Raw genomic sequence first — 21,436 nt, 5'->3', positions numbered from 1 at the left:
TAAGAAATCAGGAAGGGGGCAAACACTTTTTCACACAACTGTATATATATATATATATATATATATATATATAGAGTATATATTATATACTCTATATATACAGTATATATATACATTAAATGTGTGAGGAGTACTTTAAGACCCCACCCATCTGTCCATGCACTCTCTTTCACTGTCTTCATGCAGCCCTAAATGTTTTGCCTATACACACTCACAGAGATAACACGCACCTCCCAAACACACTTCCGTTTTCAGAGCAACACACAGGGTGTTAAGCACCACGCCCTCATCAGTCACACTGGTCAGTGGGGTTAGTGTGTGTTTGTGTGAGGGTGTGGTTGTGGTTGTGGCAGTATGAGCAATTCACTGCTGATAATGTGTTGTATTTCTCCATTTAGGTTGTCAAGAGAGCAGCATGAATACACCAAACAGAAGACATTGTTATAACCATCACGGTCATTGTCACCATGAAGTGTGTTTGTTCTTCTCAACCTTCCACATATATTCTACACATCTAGAGTCACTAATCTGCATACTTATCAGACATTTGGATGATCTTATAAAGGGAGACGACAATAAATAATTAGCTGCAGCGTCTTCAACAAAATTCCTTTTTGATAAGCTGGGCGACTGTGGCTAAGTGGAGAGCAGGGCCGTCCTTCAATCAGAGGATCGGCGGTTAGATCCCCAGCTCCGGCTCAGCTAGTCGCATGTCGATGTGTCCTTAGCAAGACACTTAACCCCAAAAATTGCTCCCGTAGCTGTGCCTATGTGATAGAATCTGAATGTAAGTTGCTTTGGATAAAAGGGTCTGTTAAATGACTGTAATGTAAACAAGATACTCGTCCTGAAAATGAACCCGTGACCTTCTGGTTCAACAATATTACTTTTAAATAGTTCTAACATTTTGGAAATTAGCTTGTTTGCTTTTTTGCAAGAGTGAGTTAAGAAGAAAAGAAGATATTTTATGTATGCTGAATTTGAAGCGGAATCCAAGAATGTGGGGCAGCTAGCCTGGTTCTGTGCAAACGTAAAAGAAAAAGCATACCAACACTTCACTCACTCATTAAGATCACATTTTCTGGAGTTCCTGGAGAAAGAAATAATCCAACACAAAACCCCCGTAAAACAACAAATCATCTGACCTCATGCAGAAACATTTGTTGGCTCGTACCAGTGAGCCACATCAACACTAACATAACTGACCAGAGTTAACATGTTGAATGCCACCTGTGTGTAAATGAGAGTAAATTAGCAGAATGAAGGTCCCAATAATACCATATAAGGATGCGCATCCTGCCCCATGTGTCCTATATTGACATCCTGCTCTCAGAGATCCATAAAAGAAAATCTATCATTTTCAACAGCGTCATCATCAGAATTAAGGGAGCTGCTAAACACAAGGATGAGGACAAATAACGAGGTTCTGGTAATGCTGTCTCACCTGAGGGTCCTACTGTCACTGACATGAAGAAGAAATGGTTCAGTATGTAAAAAATAAACATAATTTAAGATGTTCATGTTGATATTGTTGTGTTACACAGTAGCATCAATAGCCAGTTTGAATTAATGGTGATATTGATATGGTATATGAATACATTTAGAACTATATTAGCCAATAATTCAAATTGCAGAGTCAAACAGGATAACGTCAACATAATTATGAAGTGTAATTTAAAGGGTTTTCAAACTCAACATTATTTCAAAGTTATAAAATATACAATCCATTAGGGAAACATTTTGGATAATTAAATTCAATTAAATGGATTTTGTATAGCCCAAGATCACAAATTAAATTACAAATTAGCCTCAGAGGGCTTTACAATCTGTACACTTACGACATCCTCTCTCCCGGGACCCTCACATCAGAACAGGAAAAACTCCCCCAAAAAACCCTTTAACGGGGAGAAAAGAGGGAGAGACCTGAGGGAGAGCAACAGAGGAGGATCCTCTATCAGGAGGGACAGAAGTGTGATAGATGTCATGTGTACAGAATGAACAACATAACAGTTACAACACATTCAATGCATATGACATGAATAATTCATATAATGAGAGTAGTAAGCAGAATAATGATGGAAAAATGATGACTACTAGTAATAACAGCTGAAGTGGATATAGTAGAATAACAATGATAACAAAAGCAGTAATGGTATCGGCAATAGCAAGCGACTACTACTAATGTCACATGACAGGCAAATTGTGTTTGTACCTCAGAGAAAACTCAAAATACGAGAAAAGTGGTGAATGTGGCAAGTTCTCCTGAATCACTCGTACAAGCTACTTAAGACCCAATCTGTTTGTTTTAGTGGTTCTTGCATGAGGCCCAATGTTTTGTACTTTGGTTCTTTTTGCTCATTAATGCGCTGGTTCTCAACAGCAGGGCCGAAGTCGCTTGAGATGATATTAAATCATTGAAAACATTTTAAACTCAAAACATCCAGAACCATACAGGGCCTAAAAAAGTCTTGTGTTGCCAATGTGTAGTGTTTGTGAGGAGACAAAGTTTTTCTGTATTTCAAGTCTTTATGCTAAACTAAGCTAACAGTCTCCTGGTTAGCTTGGTATTTAGCTTACAGACATGACAGAAGTATTGATCCTCTCATTTAACTTTCGGCAAAAGGCGGATAAGTGTATTTCCCAAAATGTCAAATCACATGATTTATCACTACCTTGTTCGTGTGTGTTAGTGAAGGAAACAAACGATTTACACATGTGAGTGCAGTCCTGGATCTAAATGGGAGAATAGTCCTGGTTTTAGCTCTTGTCTGGAAAAACAGGCTATTTCTGTTGCAATGTGTGTGTGTTAATGTCCGTGTGTGTGTGTGTGTGAGTGTGTGTGTGTCATTGGTCACCAGAAACAGGCACATGCTGCAGGCCCATTTTTGGTCCTTGCTCCCTTTCCATCGTCCCACTGTCATCCTTGCCCTTCAGTGAGGTTTAGCTTAGACACAGAGACTCTGGAGGAGATTCAGGCTAAAGGGAAGGACTGGACAAGATAGGGAGGAGGAGCAGAGCTGATAGATGACCTTCGCATATAGAGATCACAGTTCAGAGGCTTATCCTGACTGAGATATCCGCTCTGTCACTCACCAAAGGAGTGGCAGTGCAGTGCCACTTCCTAATCAAGGCTGGGGTGAACTGACTGTGTTTGCACAAGGATATCATTTATTAATTTGTAGACTTGTAGATTAAATGCCTTTAATCTACAAGCTCCATTTCCAGATGTAAAAGTGTGTGGGAACATCTGCGTCTTTCACAAACTTAATTCAAAGAGGTGTGAGGACTTATTAGACACACAAACATAACCCTCATAATCCTCCCGGGGCCTGAATGATGTTTCACAAACCTTGGTATGCTGAGTGATGTGGGAGCGGACGTCTGAACAAGGTCAGGATTCCTCACATTCCCCAGCAAGAGAGCAACATTTGTTCTGCATTATCAAGAGTTTAGATATGAGCTCATTGTTCCTTTTTAGGAATTAGCAAAGTAGGGCAAAGAGAGGTGGGGACTGTATCTATATATGGTGCAATAGTGACATCTAGAGGCCATTTGGTAGAGTGCATTAGTTTCTACAAAGCACCTACTTTAAACTGATGGGACACAGCAGGGGAAGGTAAATGGGACTGTCAGAGATCAAACAGCAACACAGAGGTCCCACAAAGTCGTGTGGTTTCACCTCAACTTCTTATTTTCTACACCAATGACTGCAGGAAATTACCCCACAGCAAATATATTATACAATTCACTGATGAGACTGTGGTTTTGAGCGTTCTCCACCAGGACATGGAGACATTTATCTGTCCCTCTGTCTGTCTTAAAACCATACTCAGATGCGCATTGAACCAGGGTTTTCTGCTGATTATAATCCTTCCTCCTGTTCATATACCGCCCACTAATGTGCTTCTAGTGTAGGAGATGGAGGACAAATCCACAGTTCTGTGTTAATATTAGGCGTCAGCCTTCCAAAGTTAAAAACGTCCTTTTTGTGTCGCTAACGCAGACAAAAGGAAAGAATTTCGAACAAAAAAAAAAAGATCAAAAAATCCACAGTTTATCTGGAGATAGAATAACCACTTCACCTCATATCATCTCCAGATAAACTGTGGAATTTTGACTCCAATCACTTACATTAGAATCATGTTAGGAAAGGGTATTTTAATGGCCAGTAACAGGAGGAATGATTAAAACAAGCAAAAAACAACAACAACAACTATATGACAATGTACAGGCACCATACTGTTTAAAGACAGAATTGAACAATGTGAACTTACTTTAAAAGTATTTTTCTTTACATAAATAAACTAAATGTGAGTAATTCCACATTGACATTGAAAGCAAATCAGATGTAAGGAAGTGCTGTGGAGGTGTTGGTTGGTGAGAAAGGAAAAGGAACAGGGTGCATGCCTCTGGAAAAAGAACACTAAAGGGAGAACAGCAACAGGCCCTTTTCATGGAGGACATTTGGATTCTATGTTACAGGTATCATTATTAATAAGGGGGTAGAGGTAATATATCTAATTTTAGTTTAGATTGCATTATATTATTTAGATCCATATATAATAATACTGTATTACTGCTATATTGTTATTATGGTGCTTTTTTAACTGTATTCTCTTTCATTTATATTATTTATACTTCTAATATACTTTGTAGTATTATTATTACTGTAAAGTGTGAGTATTACACTGCACATGTATTATATGCATGACATACTGTACTTTATTATAGTATTATGTATATTCTACTTATTATTCATACCAATACCTATACATTCTTATGCTTTATAGCAGCCTATACTAACATGTAAAATTCCCCTCCGGGATGAATGAAGTCTTATCTAATGTCACAGTAGAAAAAGGTGCACAGGTGTAAATATTTATCCATTTAGCTGCTTCAGGTTCAGGGTCCTAGCATTGGTCATGGTTTATTGGGACACTTAAAAACAACCGAGCCCTCGTTAATGTTGTTAGTAACACTTGTTTACGTGATGTCATAGTCCATGGTCTCCACTGCTGGTGTACGTCTAATGGCAGAGCTCTTCATGGAGGCCGTGAGACTGGTTGTCCCGCATGTCTCTGATCTTGTCCTCCGCTCCTGTTTCTCTGGTAGTCTCTTAAAGAGGAATACATTAAGAATTCCAATAACTTATTTCCATCTAAAAAAAGTGCCATTAGCCAGTTCTCAATGCTATTTAATGAGATGACTACGCTTGAGCAACACGTTAACATGGCGCCAGTGTAGCTGGCGAGGCTTGGTCATTTTGTAGATTTTGTCACTAGTAAGAACACACCACAAGTCTTCAAGTATTAAATCTGGAGGTGCTGCACAGACAAGAATGGGAGAGTGAGTCTGAAGGCCCAAAAAATGTTTGTTTTCTTTTTATACCCAAAGGCAGGCATATAAGGCAGGAGGCCATATATGTGCTGAAAGTTCATCAAACTACACGCGAATGTGTTTTTGTGCGCATGTGTGACCTGCCTTTATTCTATTGCAGTGTTCTCAGTTGTGGAACAGAAAATGTACCTGTATACTCACAACAATGCCTGGGTGCTCAGTGTCATCGATAACATCTTCCCAAGTTGTTGTCTTCGGAGAAGTTCCACTTTATACTTGATGAGATCAATCATTTGAGTTTTAGCGCTCTAGTTTTTGGATTTGGGAGAGAGTTGTTCATGTTTACTAATATTTTTGGAAAGTCTCTGACCTCAGGAATAACGTGTAGGAATTATGTAAACAGGTGTAGTTCTCCTTTTAGAGTAGGCCTAATGTAGGCTATGAAGTAGCAGTAGGCTAAAGTACAAGTACCTCAAAAATTTACTATGTTGCTTTCCACCACTGGAGACTTGGACTTGGAACACAGCTCTAATTAATGTTAAATTACGCCTGTGTTAGTGACGGTCAAAATATCTGTACAAAGGGAGATGGCAAATTTTGCATTTTGTGACAGGCCTCATCCACTTATGGAGTTATGCCGAAAACGGTTAAATACAAAAATATTTTAGAAATATTTTGCATTAGTCTGTTGATCTGTTTATCAGTTTGATCAGTCGGTCTACATTTTCTAGTGTAAAGCAAACACAGCTCAAGTTTCAGGTTACGGTGGATGTAAGGTGGAAACACGGCAGTCGTATAAAACTACACTTCCCAGCATTCAGCTGAAATTTGTAGATTGGCATTAAATTAATATAATAATACATGTTTAAATGCAGTTCTTAAACAAACGCTTTAATATCAACAAACTACCTGCTGAAACAAAAATAATACGTGAATGATATATAAAATATATTTTCAGGCAACGTTTCTCCATATGACGAAGCGGAAGTCGCCTTCGCTTCCTTTCCTCCATTAGGTGAGTACGTGGTGGGAGCGTGTTTTCTTTGGCTCTCCGTAAAATAGACGAATTTAAAGTTCTATTAAAGAAATATCGGCCTCGATTCAACCAAATAATACATATTGTATTCATTTATAGATCGCAACCATGGGCCGCCGACCAGCCCGCTGGTAAGTTGTGTCATACATCATTTCAGAACAGGGCTGGTTTAGTCCGCTCGAGGAAAATGGCAGCGGCTCCGGCTCGCACCATGTGCACGGTGCTAACATTCCGACTAGCATTGACGACGAACCTAGACTGTTGTGTCGTTGTAGTATTGGAATACATGTTAGCTACATCGTATGTTTTGCTCTTAACACTCGTCTTTATCCACAATGTCAGTCATTTCAACATATACTACACTATTAGTTATTAAGTTAAGCTTGTTTAAAGCGACTTGAGCTAACGTCATTTAGCATGAAACTAGCGCTAGCACACAGAAGCTTAAACCTAGCCACTAAAAATATGTTCATTTATATGCATGTTATACACCATCTCCATTCGCAAAGCTCTCAATGGCATTGCGGTTTGGGGTTTTACAGTTTAGTCGCATGAACTGTTACCGTTAACAGCCGGTCGATAGTCACCTTAAACTAAGAGTGGTTTGTAATATAAGGGGTCTCTGTAATCTCTTCAGGGCCTCCATTGGTCCAAACACCCCGTAAAACAATTATACAATTTCCTTAATGTATTGTAAATGTACAGCATGTGAGCGATTACTGGACTGTGATGACTTCATTGGCCCTTTGCAAAGTGAAAATAGATTTCCAACCCTTACCCAGTGCATTGTTGTTAATTATACGTAAGGAAGTTGATATTCTCAGTTGTTGCCGTGAGAAAGCCAAAACCAACAATAATTGTATCCTACTAACAAGGAGTGTGTAAATTCATAACCTGATGTATCTTATTCCTCTGTATCAAATAGCTCCATTGTTGTTCATGAACACAAACTAGTTTATATTTCTCAACTCCACATTCTGTCCTGCTGCTGGAAATACTCAGCATAGTTGTGTATTAATCCTCTGCTGTAAATGGTCCCTAGCTAATGCTTGGTTTTCTCCTGTTAGTAATATTTGGTAACACTTATAGTAGCCCGCTGTTGTAGGTAATTATTGAAAATGCAACTAGAGTTGCGATCCATTTCCAGGCCACAGAGGATAGGGTCATTCTAAAGGTGCGTTCACACCAAACGCGGCGCGAATTATTTGCACGAGTAGATTACATACAAAGTCTATGCACAGACGCGATGAGACTGGAGTGATGCGAATTCATGTTAATCGTCAAACGAGTGAGTTGAAATTGTTCAACTCCAGCGAAAAAATGGCGGGCTGCTGCGGCACGATAGCCTATCAGCGTTGAGATGCTCCGCCTGTCATCAGTGACGTCCTGTCAATCAGGAAACAAATACTGTAGCCGTCTGTTCACCCAGAGCTCTACGATACATCATATAAGTAGAGACCGGACCAAACTGTGTATAAATGTATGTGTAAACCATATGGTCCAAACTATGAAAAAGACGCTGCCGTGTTTACATTTTGAGTGTTGTTGGAGCTGCTACTATGTTAGCATAGCCTAGCACCGATCGATCCGAGCTCCATTGAGAAAACAAGTATTTTAAAAGTGATTTGCTTGTCTTGCGGAGAGAACTAACAAAACATGAATTCAGACTTTTTACAAATCGGCATCATTACGTAGTTATTTCGGCATCCCCTTGTTCGTTTATTGCAGTTAAATCACAGCAAAATCTGTTTGTTTGTGTAGTAAACAGCCGACGTGTGGCTTGCTAGACACAGTGAATACACCTCGATGAAATCCACGGAGCTCCTCCGGATGATGTTATGAATGCGAAACACGGCGTGGATAATTTGCGTTGGGTGTGAACGCACCTTTACACTGAAACAAAGATACCATTAACGAGTGTTGTAGCTGAAGTGTGACTTGTTTGGGTAAATGTTAACATTTAACTCTGTCTCCATAGCTACCGTTACTGCAAGAACAAGCCCTACCCCAAGTCTCGCTTCTGCAGGGGTGTGCCTGGTAAGCTGTTTTCATACTTTACTCAACATCAATGCTGTTGTGAAAATTTGTGAAGTCAGTGCAACAGCCTGTAAACTGGCTGCATTGGTAAGTCCTTCAAGATCTTATGTTTGAAATTGCAGCTGCCTTGTTGGGCCTTAGTTTTAGGGTACAGGGCCAGTTTGATTAAATAATTATATGTCGCAAAATCTGTAATTGATAACCCTGCAGCTTATTAAGCCGACCAGTTATGCTGCAGTGTGTTTCTGGTGTGCAATGGCTGCAGACAGTGACTCTGTGGTTGTGTATGTTCTCAGCTGGGAGGTGCTGAGTGCTTTAAGGGACCACTGAGACAAAATGTTACCATTCATAGATAAGTGATGATGGATAATCCACTGCCTCCTGCTTACATGTGATGTAAGTCATGCATCAGTTCAAAGCTTTTACGCCTAGTTCCTCCTTTGTGTAGATCCCAAGATCAGGATCTTCGACTTGGGCAGGAAGAAGGCCAAGGTAGATGAGTTCCCCCTGTGTGGCCACATGGTCTCTGATGAGTACGAGCAGCTGTCTTCTGAAGGTAAAGAGTCATGGTGCCATGACAAAAACCATGGAAGTACATGTGAAAGAAATGCTGTCATTGAGGAGTTTATATTAAGGACAAGAGTCTTTAGAATGGGCTTCTATGTTTTGGAAACGCTGTGAACAAAACTCCACATCACATAGTAGAACATGCAGGATGGATGGTACCACAACTTCAGTGGCTGCAACTCTGAAAATGTCAGTTACATTATCTTTCAGATGTAAATATAAGTCGGTGCTGGCTGCTACTGTAGTAGTTTTTATTATAATATTCTATGATCAGTTTGTCATCATTTCTTAGCACATAAGAGATGATTTCATAGATGTGTTGTAGCCATAGACTGCACTTCTGTTAAATGAGATGTCCACAGAGGAACATTATCAGTGCCTGTCATAGCAGCTAGATCTTCACTGGAAATTGATCTCTAGAAAAGAGTGGGAACTGTTACACCTTTAATTATTGCTAGATGATTTGTGACCTCATAAATAACCATCAAAGCTTCACCCTGAGCAGAAAACACCTTCAAGTCTCTATGTGATAGAAAAACTGAAATCTCATTTTCCTTTCTGCCTAATCTTCAATAGTTCTGTGAACTATGTAATGTTTTGTACATGCAGACTTCTTTTTATACAGGGCTTTCTGTTGTGCAAATGAATGCATGTGTCGGTATATACATCCATGTGCACATGTGGGTATGCATTTTAAGAGGTTTGTCTGTAGTCTGTGTAAATACATAGATTTGCAGTGTACATGTGTAGATTACTATGAGAGTTTTGGTATGTGTATGCATAATGTCTGTGGATACTGGGAGATGCATTTATCTGTATATTATATTAGGAAGGTTCGGGGGGTGGGTTAGTTGTGGCTTCAGCATGATGTAATGCAGTCCGTCAACATGCTGGGGTTTGTTCATCCACCTGTGGCCGCACTCGATAAAGAAATGACTAGAGTCTGACCTGTCGATTCACATTTTATTACCAAGAACTGTAAATGACAGCAAGGCTCCAGACTGAGAAATAACTCTCCCAAAGTTGATGTAAACAGTCAAAAGTTATTCTGTAGTGGTCATTTGCATGAAAACACTCAATTGTAATGATTAGGAAATAAATTATTTGTATACATTTTGATTAAAACAAATTCTTGGCATTAGTAGTTTGAATTATGTATTATAAGCTTACTAATATCTGTATTGCTGTGACACCGTGATCTTCAAGGAACTGTATGCAATATTAATTTTACTGGTTTACATTTGAACATAATGGTGCATTATAATTTACTTTGATCCAATACTCATTTTTATTGACTAGAGCTTAAACACGTCATAATCAACTGATCGATCCTGCATCTCTAGAAATGACAACCCCTTTACTGTAAAGAACCTGAGACCAGTTCAGAGGTGCACAAGAACAGCTAATCATCCACTAAAGCTGGACCTGTTCTTTCTAAAAGCTCTCAGTACAAGCTGAAGGTGAGGCACTAATGTCTGTTTGATTCTGATTCCTCCCCCTCCCTTGTAGCTTTGGAGGCTGCTCGTATCTGTGCCAACAAGTACATGGTGAAGACCTGCGGGAAGGATGGTTTCCACATCCGCATGCGTCTGCATCCCTTCCATGTGATCCGCATCAACAAAATGTTGTCCTGTGCTGGAGCTGATAGGTGAGTCTGATGGACACAAACCAAATCATCATCACATAGAGGCCGGGTAGCTTTCAAAATATGTCATGAGTGGGAATTTAGAATTTACTGTAAGTCACTTTGCCAAGAGGCATTGTTGTACCTGGCTGTTCAGATGACTGATGTTATTGAAAGATGAAGCTTTACTGAAGGTTTGTGAGCCAAACAGGATGATTTTCTTCAGCCATCTTATGCAATAGTCGTATAGAATTCCTCATCATATTTGCTTTGATCTCTCTCTGATCCTCAGGCTCCAGACTGGAATGCGTGGTGCTTTTGGTAAACCCCAGGGCACCGTAGCCCGTGTGCACATTGGTCAGGTGATCATGTCTGTACGCACCAAGGCCCAGAACAAGGAACACGTGGTGGAAGCTCTGCGCAGAGCCAAGTTCAAGTTCCCTGGACGCCAGAAGGTAAACCAGCACGCCTCAACACTGAAGCCTCTCGGTTATATTTGTCTTTTTGTCACTTGTGTTGAGGAGAAATCAGCTGAGTTGACATGCATCCCTAGTGGTGTCGTGGCACAGCTCTGCAGCTTATTAAGCCGACTGGTCTCGCTGCAGTGCGATTCTGGTGTTCAATGGCTGCAGACAGTGACTCTGTGGTTGTGTATGTTCTCAGCTGGGAAGTGCTGAGTGCTTTAAGGGACCACTGAGACAAACTATGGTGTCCTTCTCAAGGGCCTTTCACAAGCTTTATCTGTCTACTTAACCCAGCTGTACCTTTACTTACTTTAAGTCTGAACTGACTTCTGTCATTGTTCTCACCTTCAGATCCATATTTCCAAGAAATACGGCTTCACCAAGTTCAACGCCGCTGAGTTTGACGAGATGATGGCTGAGAAGCGTCTGATCTCAGACGGCTGTGGGGTGAAGTACATCCCCAGCAGAGGCCCTCTGACCCGCTGGAAGGCCCTGCACGCCAACTAGAGCGGCTGCAGGCTTTCTGTGACCAGACTACCAATAAAAGTGGGTTTGACTCCAAAAGTGATGGTGGTGATGACTTTCATTTAGATTTATTTCACAGGGTTCCTTCATTAGGCAACCATTCCTAATGCTGTGCTCGGTCTCAATTTGGCTACTTCGGTTAGTACTCTTCCATGTAGTACACTGTGTACACTATGTACTTAATTGCCTGGTCTGTGAATTTCGACAGTGTTCTCAAATCAAACGCAGCTGTTGTGCACTCACAGGAATGGACGATCTCTGCTGTTAGCCATTGGGCCTTAGATTTAGGGTACAGGGCCATTTTGATTAAATAATTCTATGTTGCTCAGATCTGTAATTGATAACCCTGCAGCTTATTAAGCCGACCAGTTATGCTGCAGTGTGTTTCTGGTGTGCAATGGCTGCAGACAGTGACTCTGTGGTTGTGTATGTCCTCAGCTGGGAGGTGCTGAGTGCTTTAAGGGACCACTGAGACAAAATGTTAGCGTAACTATCAAACGACACGCATTTGAAATTGTAAACTTTCACCTAAATGATGCATCATTACCTGATTATTACACAAGTAAAACCGAAATGTCTGTCAGGTGTAAGGTTTTGAATGGAAGGTATTTCAGAAAACATTTGTCCATCCATGTAAGCAACTATTTTATTTGGAGAATTAGAAGAGTCTACAGTTCAGCTATGAAATATATTAAAGATCCAAACTTGTACAGAGATCACATAGAAATGAACAGCTGTCTCTTAATGCTTTGATGTTATCAGAGCATTCTGACACAAATTGCTGTTAACCCCTCAGACTTCATGTTCTAATTTTAAAGGACCTTTTACACTTTTGTTTATTTTATCTGATTTAAAAAATAAAAAAAAACTAAGATGTCAAGAGTGACATTGTTGTACTGCTGACTCTCCTAAACCATTCCTTTGACTGTTATACTGAGACGGTCACAGGGTCCGGAGGTAAGTTAGGAAGTTACCATTGTCTTTGGTTGTAGAGTGATACAGTGATGTCTTTATACTGTAAATGAGAATGAAATCTTATTCCCTCAAAACGTACTGCGTCTTCTGAAGGAAGCCTCGTGTTGACTGAATCCCAACAGGAGTCCTTGTCACCACCCCATGTGACGTACAGGAGGTATAATACAAGTGTAACTTCAAACGAAGCAGTTTACTTCATGTTTAATTTTTGTGAACAGCAGGTAATTCATAACCCAAACATGTTGGCTAAGTCTAATAAACTACATATGTTTCAATGATCTTTGGTGCATCTTTCAAGGAATGTTAGCAGCTCGAACACGTTAAACCACATTTCAGGTTAGACTCAAAAGAACATCCGCCCCTAAAATACCAAGTAAGATATTAAAGTAATATCCGTGTCCCATTACATGGTCTCAGCCTTCACTGCAGCGTGCTAATATAAATGGGGAATGCCAACTTCAAGGGTAACTGCTTAGATAATTACATGCAGTAATTAAACAGGTCATGTTTAATTACACACTATTTTACTAATTTAATATAATCTCCAACTATGTTTTAACGCAGCAGGTGAGTTCTTGTTGGACAGGTAGTCCGCCTGTATGAGGAGACTTCGTGTCGATTTAACCCCACTGAGTAAAGCTGGCATTACTGAGACAAGTTGGTTTAGCACACTTTTGAATAATAAGTTATTCCATATTCTAGATGACTGTTTAACAGTTAGACCTGTACAGGGGACAGACGAGGTGTGCAGCACTTCCCTGTATGGAAGCAGACCTCACCGGAGACTCTAAAGTACACATCGATGCACAGCGTGCTGCATCTGTATGTAGGACACTCATGGCTGCAGCTCGAAGTGAATGCTGTCACCCGGCTCTTCCTCGCCTCACTGCAGCTGTCTGAAGGTTCCCAGTGTGGGCTGCAACATTAACCAGCGTTCTCTCAACTGGCTTCGTCTTCATCGTATCAAGCATCATCCCCATTGAGGCAATCATACCTATAAGGTACATACAGTATTGATGATTACCTAAAGGTAAATAAGTAGCACACACATCTGCAGGACAAAGTCGATTATTCACAATGTCACCAATTTATTCTGCAGTGTTTGTCCGATATGGCCAGAATAAATGGTGAAATTGAGAAGCGTCAGCTTCGTCCTGAAGATGTGCGTGAGCTACCTTTTTAAATATAGACAGGGACAGACTGTTGTCCCAGAGGGGACCTATGTCTTTGGCCCAGCTACAATCTGTTGCTTTAAGTAAACAAAGCATTATGAAACCCTCTTAAAAGAAACAGCTTGGACATGGCTGAATAAAGTGCGTTTGTATTTATTACACACGTTGCTTATTGCATATAAGGTACAGGCTCTGTATGGACTGTCTTCCTTCACTACCTTCATACTGGTAAACCTGTTTGATGGCAGGGTAACCACGCTGGGCTTCCATATCTTATGCTCTAGGATTACCTGCTAGAAGCTCAGCCTGATCTGCTGCTTGCTCCATTCAGCCTCTAAAGTCTGCTGCAGCCTGTTGAAGGTTATCAGAGTGTGTTCTCTAGTAAAGCAGGTTGTCTATGTGGACTCCTGCATGATCGTCTGTTCTTCGAGGACCACTGGCTCATGGTCGGTGTTTTGGTAGCGTTTGAAGTGAGGTGTTTGGTCTCATCGTGGTACACAGAAAGTTCCATGCTGTGCTGGATCTCTGACAGTGTCCCATTCACCCTCCCCCACTGGGTTCTGTTTGGGTATTTAACGCTCATGAACAAAGGTGCAGCACCACAAACATGCATCCTTTCAAAGACCAACCCACAGTACAGTAATAATCTGTCATTACAGGGATTTACCTGAGATGACTTGGTACAGCAGTTCACATACACTCTTCAATGTGACGTTGCTGCTTTTCTTCTCACTTCTCCATGCCCGTCTATCTACCTTTGTAGAATACGTGACAGTGGACTGGATGTGAGCTGCAGCTACAAGAGGGTCACCTAACAATAGAGCAGTTTCCCAAACATGTTTACTGGGGATGCATTTTTTTTTAAGTCTATAAACATTGTAACACAATTCAGAACAGGGCTTATGTGCCTCAATGATTGTTCCTGACCATTTTTACCGCCATTTCCTCATTATCTTATATTATCTTGAATATGTAAAGCAGCCATTTAGAACACTTTGCTACATGCACGTGTTATTGGAAAAACACCAAATAAACCCTTTTAGACAGAGTTAACATTTCCTCTCGTCATAAACACACTGAATGTACACTAGCCTTTTAGATTCTATGTTATAAATAGATTACAATGAACAGAACAATAACAACATTTAGGCTCCCCAATGTGCTAGAAGGATAACAAAAACACTGCTAATTAAATGAAGAATTAAAGAACAACTTTAAGTATTGTCCCTCTGTCATGGTTCATCTCATAGGACGCTTGACATTGGACAGATTTCGATGGAATAAAGCGCGACATTTACGTTAGCACCTGTAAAGAATGTAATTGTTCTGTGGATATTAACATAATCTCCTCATTCTACATCAGCCTGGTTAGAGAGGACAGATTCTCTTCTTCTCTGTATCTGTTAACAGAACACACAACACAACACTTCCTCTCCCAGTTCCCTAATATGATTTATGTTGGAGGTTTTGTTCATAAAAGGTCAAACAGAGAATTAGAGCTCTCAGACATGTCCTGTCACTATGTGTGTGGGGGGTGGTATTAGAATCCTATGACACGGGGGGCTACATTTTGAGCGAAAACTGGCATGGCTATTTTCAAAGGGGTCCCTTAATGTTTAATCCGAAGATATGTGAATGAAGAAGGGTTCTATGGGTACCAGGAGTACCCTTTACAGACATACCCACTTTATGATAATCTCAGGCAGTTGTTTGCATGCAGTATAAACCCGAAACAGTCTTGGAATTGCATGAATGAAACTGTTATGGATCCAATGAGCCCAACTGTATTCATGTGTGATGATGCAGAAAAAATGCAATTCTTACAGAATTCCTCAAATGTCAAAAGTTTTAGATATTAAATCCCAGCATGGGTTTTTTCTATGGAGCTCATCAATGTCTTGGTGTCTTTATGTGGCATTTTGTGGGGATTTCTGGTAATTCTTTATCAATTCTTGAGCGGTACAAAATTATGTTAAACCAAATCTATATCATAAATGGTATCAACTCAAAAATGTCTGCAACAACTTATGGGACATAAAAGAGCATGGGAATGGCATCATGTACTTCAATCCTAGTGTTCTATAAGCCCTTATACTCTAAACTGTCAACATTAGAACAGCTCCGAACAAAGGTCCATGTTCATTACAGATGTATGAGACACAGCTGCATTTCAATTTAATCTTCAGGTTCTCGGTTTTGATGATGAACACCTCTGAGTGGCATCTTCTGCTGACCTCCTCTAAAGATACTCTGTTTCTGTGAGTTAAAGTCTCACAGTTTGTACTACGAGATAAATCTGAAACCACTTATTATGTATGATGATGATGATAATGATGATGATGATTATTAGTATTATAATAACGTTGTTGTTATTATTGTATAATCATATATTATTGGAAACCACTTAAATACTGAACATGACATGTGACCATGGATCTTGTCTGATGCAGTCTTGCAATAAGAGGAAACATGAGTAAGAGGCTATATTTAGAGAGACTCCACCCTGTTTCTCTCCTGACTACTCTGAACCTCCTCCACACTTTCTTCACGCCCAGTTCTTCTTCAGTGAGCAGTGGAGAGACGTTTGAACACACAGCCCCGTCTGCAGTAATAACAGCTTTCCACCACGTTTGACACACTGAGTGTCACACTTGCTCTTCTTCATGATACCAGTCGAAGTGTGCGTGTGTGTGATCAAGAGAGAAAGAAAGAGGAAACATGCTATTTGTTTCCACACTGAGACCAAAATAACTGAATCTGTTAATGGATAAACAGTTTGTTAACAGGCACAATGAAACATACACATTGTATAATCATTTATCTTCTGTAATTCTTTTTTGACATTATGTTACATGAATGCTGATATCTAAGCTCCACTTATCTTGATATGAATGCCACACAGTGACAACAGCCTTGGAGGTTTAAATATGAAATCAGAATAAAAGAAACAAAAGTCAGAAGTGATTGTTTAACTTATTAACTGAGGAAACTGTCTTGCCAGCAGAGTATCTGTTTATGTGCAGTCAGATAAATCCCTCCCACAGGAAACACAGTGGCCCGACCAGCTTCCCGTTTCACCAGAGAGGAGGTGGAGAGAAACAAACAAGCGCAGAACCAACAAGCTGGTAAGTCGCTGTTACTCTAACTTGACTTACCTTTATTCTTAAAAAGAGTGAGTCAAGGATACAAATCTTTACTGGGGAATGTGAACTGTAACCTGAGATGTCTGTATGCTCAGAATGTGTGTGTGTGTGTGTGTGTGTGTGTGTGTTTGAGACGAAGACAGACAGAGAGAGAGAATACTACAAACAGAAGTCATGCTCCACTGTGACTGTGTTCATTGTTTGGCAGCGGTTAGAGCACAGGAGTGTTTGTAACATGCTGACTGAACTCTCTTATTCACAGGTTTACGTATTGTGTAACGTTGTGTGTTCTGGTGCAGCTGTGAAACCCACAGTGGAACGCTGGATTTCCCCATGACAACCATGACATGCTGTTTGTTTTACCTCTGACCCTGAAGAACCTAAAGTGAGCAGAGCAGTATTGAAGCCTCTGCTGGCCTTTGACCTTTCACACAGTGTGACCGTGTGTGGTAGGAATGAAACAATCTCTCTATCTTCTTCTGTGTGTGTGTGTGTGTGTGTGTGTGCGTGTGTGCTATGATAGCAGTGAGTGGGCTTTTCTTATGACAGTTGTGTTTAGGCTGATTCTGAAGCTCAATCAATACGACTATTACAGTTATTAAGATTATAATAATTAGAAATAGATTCATAAATTATAGGAAATTTGGCTGAAAATAAATTCTACAAATTTTGTTTTTTTTAGGAGATCTGAATTGCTGTGTCTGTATCAACAGACCAAATACCAACAAATATATGTCTGTAATATTTGTTATTTTTAATGTTACTGTAACTTTTGTTGGCTTTAGAGGAATAGTTTGACAGTTTGGGAAGTACACCTCACATATTCACTTGAGATGAGGCTTCTATTTGTCCTCAGCTCATTTCAGTCTGATGGGACGTTTGCTCTTGTATCGCTCGTGTCCACAGTGTATTTACAGTATTTACTGGTTAATCAAATCAGATTTTCTTCACACACAAGTTTACTGTCTGTTGCAGCTCTGTGCCATGAGGTCCTCTTCCCTCCTCCTCCTCCTCACCTTCCTCGTGGGTGTGTGTGATGTTCAAGGAGCCTCAGATTTTAGAATCTGTGCCTTCAACCTCCATCACTTTGGGGACTCCAAGTCCAAGAAGAGCAATGTCATGCACACTCTCGCCAGGGTAAGACAAATACAGGCTGAGATGTTTCACCTCTGACTTCAACATCAGTGGGCAAATGTTTTCATGTATTCCCTGTTAGATTACTTGATTTAGCACATACAGGGTGTCAATACTAACCAATAATAAAATACTTTCATAGTGTCACAGAGAACTCCCTTATTACAGTTTAAGTCTGAGGTATGCACACTATAAAATGAAGCAGTCCCTTATTCCCACCTTTTCACTGTCATTATAAAGTAATTTTCAATATGGATTCAGTATGTAGCATAACTTATTTGCTATATTCTATTAACACAACAGGTGCTACTAAACAGAAACATATTTAACAGAATGTAAACGGTCAAGTAGGACAAATTGTCAGCAAAGCTAAGCGTGAGTAGCGTATCCAGCTCTCTTAGTCCATGGTCTAGGTAGGCTGAACACCATGGTATCCACACGCAATAGCATAGCTAGTATCCTCATACCCATAATGCAACATTCACTCCTGTGTATCACAATGATAGTCACCTCCACATTGCTGTAATCCGTGTTCCAGATCATCGCTCGCTGTGATGTGTGTTTGCTTCAGGAAGTGAGAGACACTCAACAGAAAGCTTTACCACTGCTGCTCAGCCGCCTTAACAGGTGATTAATAACATGCACACACACACACGCACACACACACACACACACACACACACACACACACGACACAAAATGACTCTACTTCTCTCTTGATTTATTACCTCAGTAAACATTGTAAACATGAGTTTATGTCTCAATCTCTAGTTTCAAGTCTTCTTCAATACAGCATGATGTTCAGTTAGTAAATGATGGTCCATTTGCATTATTACGGAGGAAGCAGCTGTTATTGGAGCGAGCAGCGTGTCCAGCGGCGTTATCAGACCTACGGAGCTGCTGTCTGAAGTCACGTAAGCGGCTTTGAGCAACCAATCTACTTCCTGTTTACACCGGCAACCACCCGCATGCCCAGTGTACGTGAATAGTCATGTGATATTCGTGTGGACGGAGATCATCTTCGTTTTAAAATGTATTAGTGTGGATGTAGACTCAGGGAGCCACAACAGAGGGGCTGAAGAGCCGCAGGTTGCCGACCTCTGCTCTAACCTGACCCTTAAAACCAAACCTCAACCCTCAAACAGGCCTTTGATGGTCTGTCCCATAGCAACGGGAACGTCTTCACTCTGAAGGTCTAATACTTGGTCTTCACAAAGATAGCTATATAAGTACACGCACACACACACACAAATAAAGTGAGTAAACGCGACTGCACAGTCACATCAGCCCAGTGAGAGAAACAGCAGTATCCAGAGATGCATCACTTCTCTGTCTTTCAGGTATGACACTGAACACGACTACAAAGCAGTGTCCAGTGAGAGACTGGGCAGGTCCGCCTCCTACCAGGAGCAGTATGTGTTTGTTTACAGGTGAGCGGAACTCCTGTTACTTTTCAACGCTTCACCAAAATGTTGAGACAGCCTAAGTGCAGGCAGCAATGTTTAATGTGAAACATCTGACCGTGTGCAGGACTGACACAGTGAGTCTCACCGGTCAGTATCAGTACCCAGATGAACGACCCGGAGATGTAGACGCTTTCTCCAGAGAGCCTTTTGTTGTCCGCTTCAAAGCCCCCAAGACAGGTCAGTTCACACACTCAGGATTCCCCTCTATAATAATGAGAAGCATGGTGATGTTGAGGCACATAAACACCTTCTGCTGCATCCTCCCTCCCTCCCTTTCTATGTATTCAGATATAAGGGAGTTTGTCCTCATACCCCAGCACACCACTCCAACCAACACCACTAAAGAGCTGGACGCACTCTATGACGTATTGGAACATGTGAAGACGATGTGGAAAACTGAGGTAAAAGCTCATTTTGCTTAATGTCAATGGTTACTAGAACTGTAAGACACTTTTCCTTTTAAATAACACAGTTTCAAAGTCCAGCCAATAATGATTTTGGAGCCTCACGATCAGTGTCATTGTGCATGTGTGTGTGTGAGCAGAATGTGATGCTTCTCGGGGACTTCAACGCTGACTGCGGCTACCTCGCTAAGAAGAACAGGAAGAATGTGCGCCTGCTTACAAAGAAAAACCTCTATTGGCTCATTCCAGAAAAGGCCGACACCACTGTGCGATCGACCACCTCCTGCACCTACGACAGGTGAAGTCACACTCTTACATGTGCAATGTGTCGGATCTGGTCATAATTGTAGTTTGAAAAATTGTGAAGAGGTTTCAGTCTTGTCAAAGACATCTATGTATTGTGTTGCAGAGGTATCTTGTGAAATGAGCATGCTAACCGGCCCGTCCTGTCTTGTAATACCACTTGTACCTGGCAATAGTGGGTCACTGTAGTGTTCAGTCTGTCCTCAGTCCAACATGCAAGGACAAAGGAGTAGAGCTGCCTTGAGAGCTTGTCAATGATAACATCTTGATTTTTGAAGTGTAGATGCAATCACTGGAAATAAAAAGCTGACGTTAGGCATCACCATTGAAAATATGCCATTTAAATTGCTGTTTGACAATTTGCCTTAACTCTTTAACATGCCCTCATATTTTGAAAACATCCCTAACATGTGTATTATGGTCTGTTCTGTCTGTGTGATACAACAGGATCGTTGTGCACGGGGAAAGGTTTGCCAGAGCAATTGTGCCCCTTTCAGCCAGCCCATTTAACTTCCAGGTGGAATACCGACTCACAGAGGAACAGGTAACTACAACATTTCTTTTCATCATTCAAATGATGAAGGCACTTGCAAATGACAAGGTAGTACAAAATGTAAACCATACAAATACCCGAAATAAATCCCAAGTTCTGTTCTATAGATGTGTGCTGAGGTTGCTAAACTGTTTCCTCTGTGCTTTCTGTTCAGGCGCTGGAGGTTAGTGACCATTACCCTGTGGAGGTCCTGTTGAAGGACATCGCATTCAAAGTCTCCTTTAATGCTTTCACGTCCTTTTCTTTGTTCATCTTCAGCCACCTTGTCTTCCAAACGTTGACCTGGTAGTTTGATAATAAACCTATGTGGATTTTGTCATCTCAGTCTGAGGAAATCCTCAGAAAGGCTTCCTTCATGAACTGATCAGAATGTAATGCTTCCCCAACATGTGGATTCCAACTTGCCAAATATCAATGATAACACTCCACGGGTTTGTCTCTCCATGTTGGGATCAGGGCCAGGAAAAACTACAGAAAATTACACAACTGTTGACATTTACCTTTATGTACCATTTTGCACAATAATATCCACATGTGTATCTGTATAAGAGTATGATTTAAGTTTAAAGGTTCTCGATACGACCTTCAGAGCATTAATAAAGCAGCAAACAACTGTTATCTACAGTTGTGTGAAAAAGTGTTTGCCCCTTTCCTGATTTCTTATTTTTTTGCATGTTTGTCACACTTAAATGTTTC

At 40.7% G+C, this 21,436-nt stretch overlaps 2 protein-coding genes and 3 non-coding genes across 8 annotated transcripts; all 5 read left to right on the top strand.

Annotated features, from left to right (window-relative positions):
• Nucleotides 1–6,401: 6,401 nt before the first annotated feature.
• On the top strand, nucleotides 6,402–11,633 carry rpl10 (ribosomal protein L10). Its single transcript, XM_031876733.1, has 6 exons — nucleotides 6,402–6,504; nucleotides 8,352–8,410; nucleotides 8,859–8,966; nucleotides 10,487–10,625; nucleotides 10,894–11,056; nucleotides 11,417–11,633. The coding sequence occupies exons 1-6, from the start codon at nucleotides 6,482–6,484 to the stop codon at nucleotides 11,570–11,572; spliced, it is 648 nt and encodes a 215-aa protein (XP_031732593.1). The 5' UTR covers nucleotides 6,402–6,481; the 3' UTR covers nucleotides 11,573–11,633.
• On the top strand, nucleotides 8,615–8,747 carry LOC116399535 (small nucleolar RNA SNORA70). Its single transcript, XR_004213843.1, has one exon. It is a non-coding gene; the product is annotated as a small nucleolar RNA SNORA70 (small nucleolar RNA).
• On the top strand, nucleotides 11,173–11,305 carry LOC116399536 (small nucleolar RNA SNORA70). Its single transcript, XR_004213844.1, has one exon. It is a non-coding gene; the product is annotated as a small nucleolar RNA SNORA70 (small nucleolar RNA).
• A 303-nt stretch (nucleotides 11,634–11,936) lies between the features above and the next one.
• On the top strand, nucleotides 11,937–12,069 carry LOC116399534 (small nucleolar RNA SNORA70). Its single transcript, XR_004213842.1, has one exon. It is a non-coding gene; the product is annotated as a small nucleolar RNA SNORA70 (small nucleolar RNA).
• Nucleotides 12,070–16,798: 4,729 nt separating this feature from the next.
• On the top strand, nucleotides 16,799–21,378 carry dnase1l1 (deoxyribonuclease I-like 1). 4 transcript variants are annotated; one of them, XM_031876748.1, is made up of 10 exons: nucleotides 16,799–16,862; nucleotides 17,143–17,265; nucleotides 17,856–18,017; nucleotides 18,553–18,641; nucleotides 19,355–19,444; nucleotides 19,545–19,657; nucleotides 19,769–19,881; nucleotides 20,025–20,182; nucleotides 20,635–20,731; nucleotides 20,895–21,378. In XM_031876748.1, the coding sequence occupies exons 3-10, from the start codon at nucleotides 17,865–17,867 to the stop codon at nucleotides 21,027–21,029; spliced, it is 948 nt and encodes a 315-aa protein (XP_031732608.1). In that variant the 5' UTR covers nucleotides 16,799–16,862; nucleotides 17,143–17,265; nucleotides 17,856–17,864; the 3' UTR covers nucleotides 21,030–21,378. The 4 variants fall into 4 exon arrangements, with proteins under 4 accessions (XP_031732608.1, XP_031732607.1, XP_031732606.1 ...); XM_031876747.1 differs by having other exon boundaries at nucleotides 17,143–17,329; XM_031876746.1 differs by having other exon boundaries at nucleotides 17,143–18,017.
• Nucleotides 21,379–21,436: the final 58 nt, after the last annotated feature.

The sequence above is a fragment of the Anarrhichthys ocellatus genome, unplaced genomic scaffold (assembly GCF_004355925.1).
Source record: "Anarrhichthys ocellatus isolate YVR2014 unplaced genomic scaffold, GSC_Weel_1.0 scaffold114, whole genome shotgun sequence".
NCBI lineage: Eukaryota > Metazoa > Chordata > Actinopteri > Perciformes > Anarhichadidae > Anarrhichthys > Anarrhichthys ocellatus.
This window is presented reverse-complemented; position numbering and strand designations above follow the sequence as displayed.

Coding starts and splice junctions, on each gene's coding strand:
- rpl10 (XM_031876733.1), top strand. CDS start 6,482: ATGGGCCGCCGACCAGCCCGCTG. Junction 10,626..10,893: donor TCCTGTGCTGGAGCTGATAG/GTGAGTCTGATG, acceptor TCTGATCCTCAG/GCTCCAGACTGGAATGCGTG. Junction 11,057..11,416: donor AGTTCCCTGGACGCCAGAAG/GTAAACCAGCAC, acceptor TCTCACCTTCAG/ATCCATATTTCCAAGAAATA.
- dnase1l1 (XM_031876746.1), top strand. CDS start 17,751: ATGGGACGTTTGCTCTTGTATCGCTCGTGTCCACAGTGTATTTACAGT. Junction 19,882..20,024: donor AGACGATGTGGAAAACTGAG/GTAAAAGCTCAT, acceptor GTGTGTGAGCAG/AATGTGATGCTTCTCGGGGA. Junction 20,183..20,634: donor ACCTCCTGCACCTACGACAG/GTGAAGTCACAC, acceptor GTGATACAACAG/GATCGTTGTGCACGGGGAAA.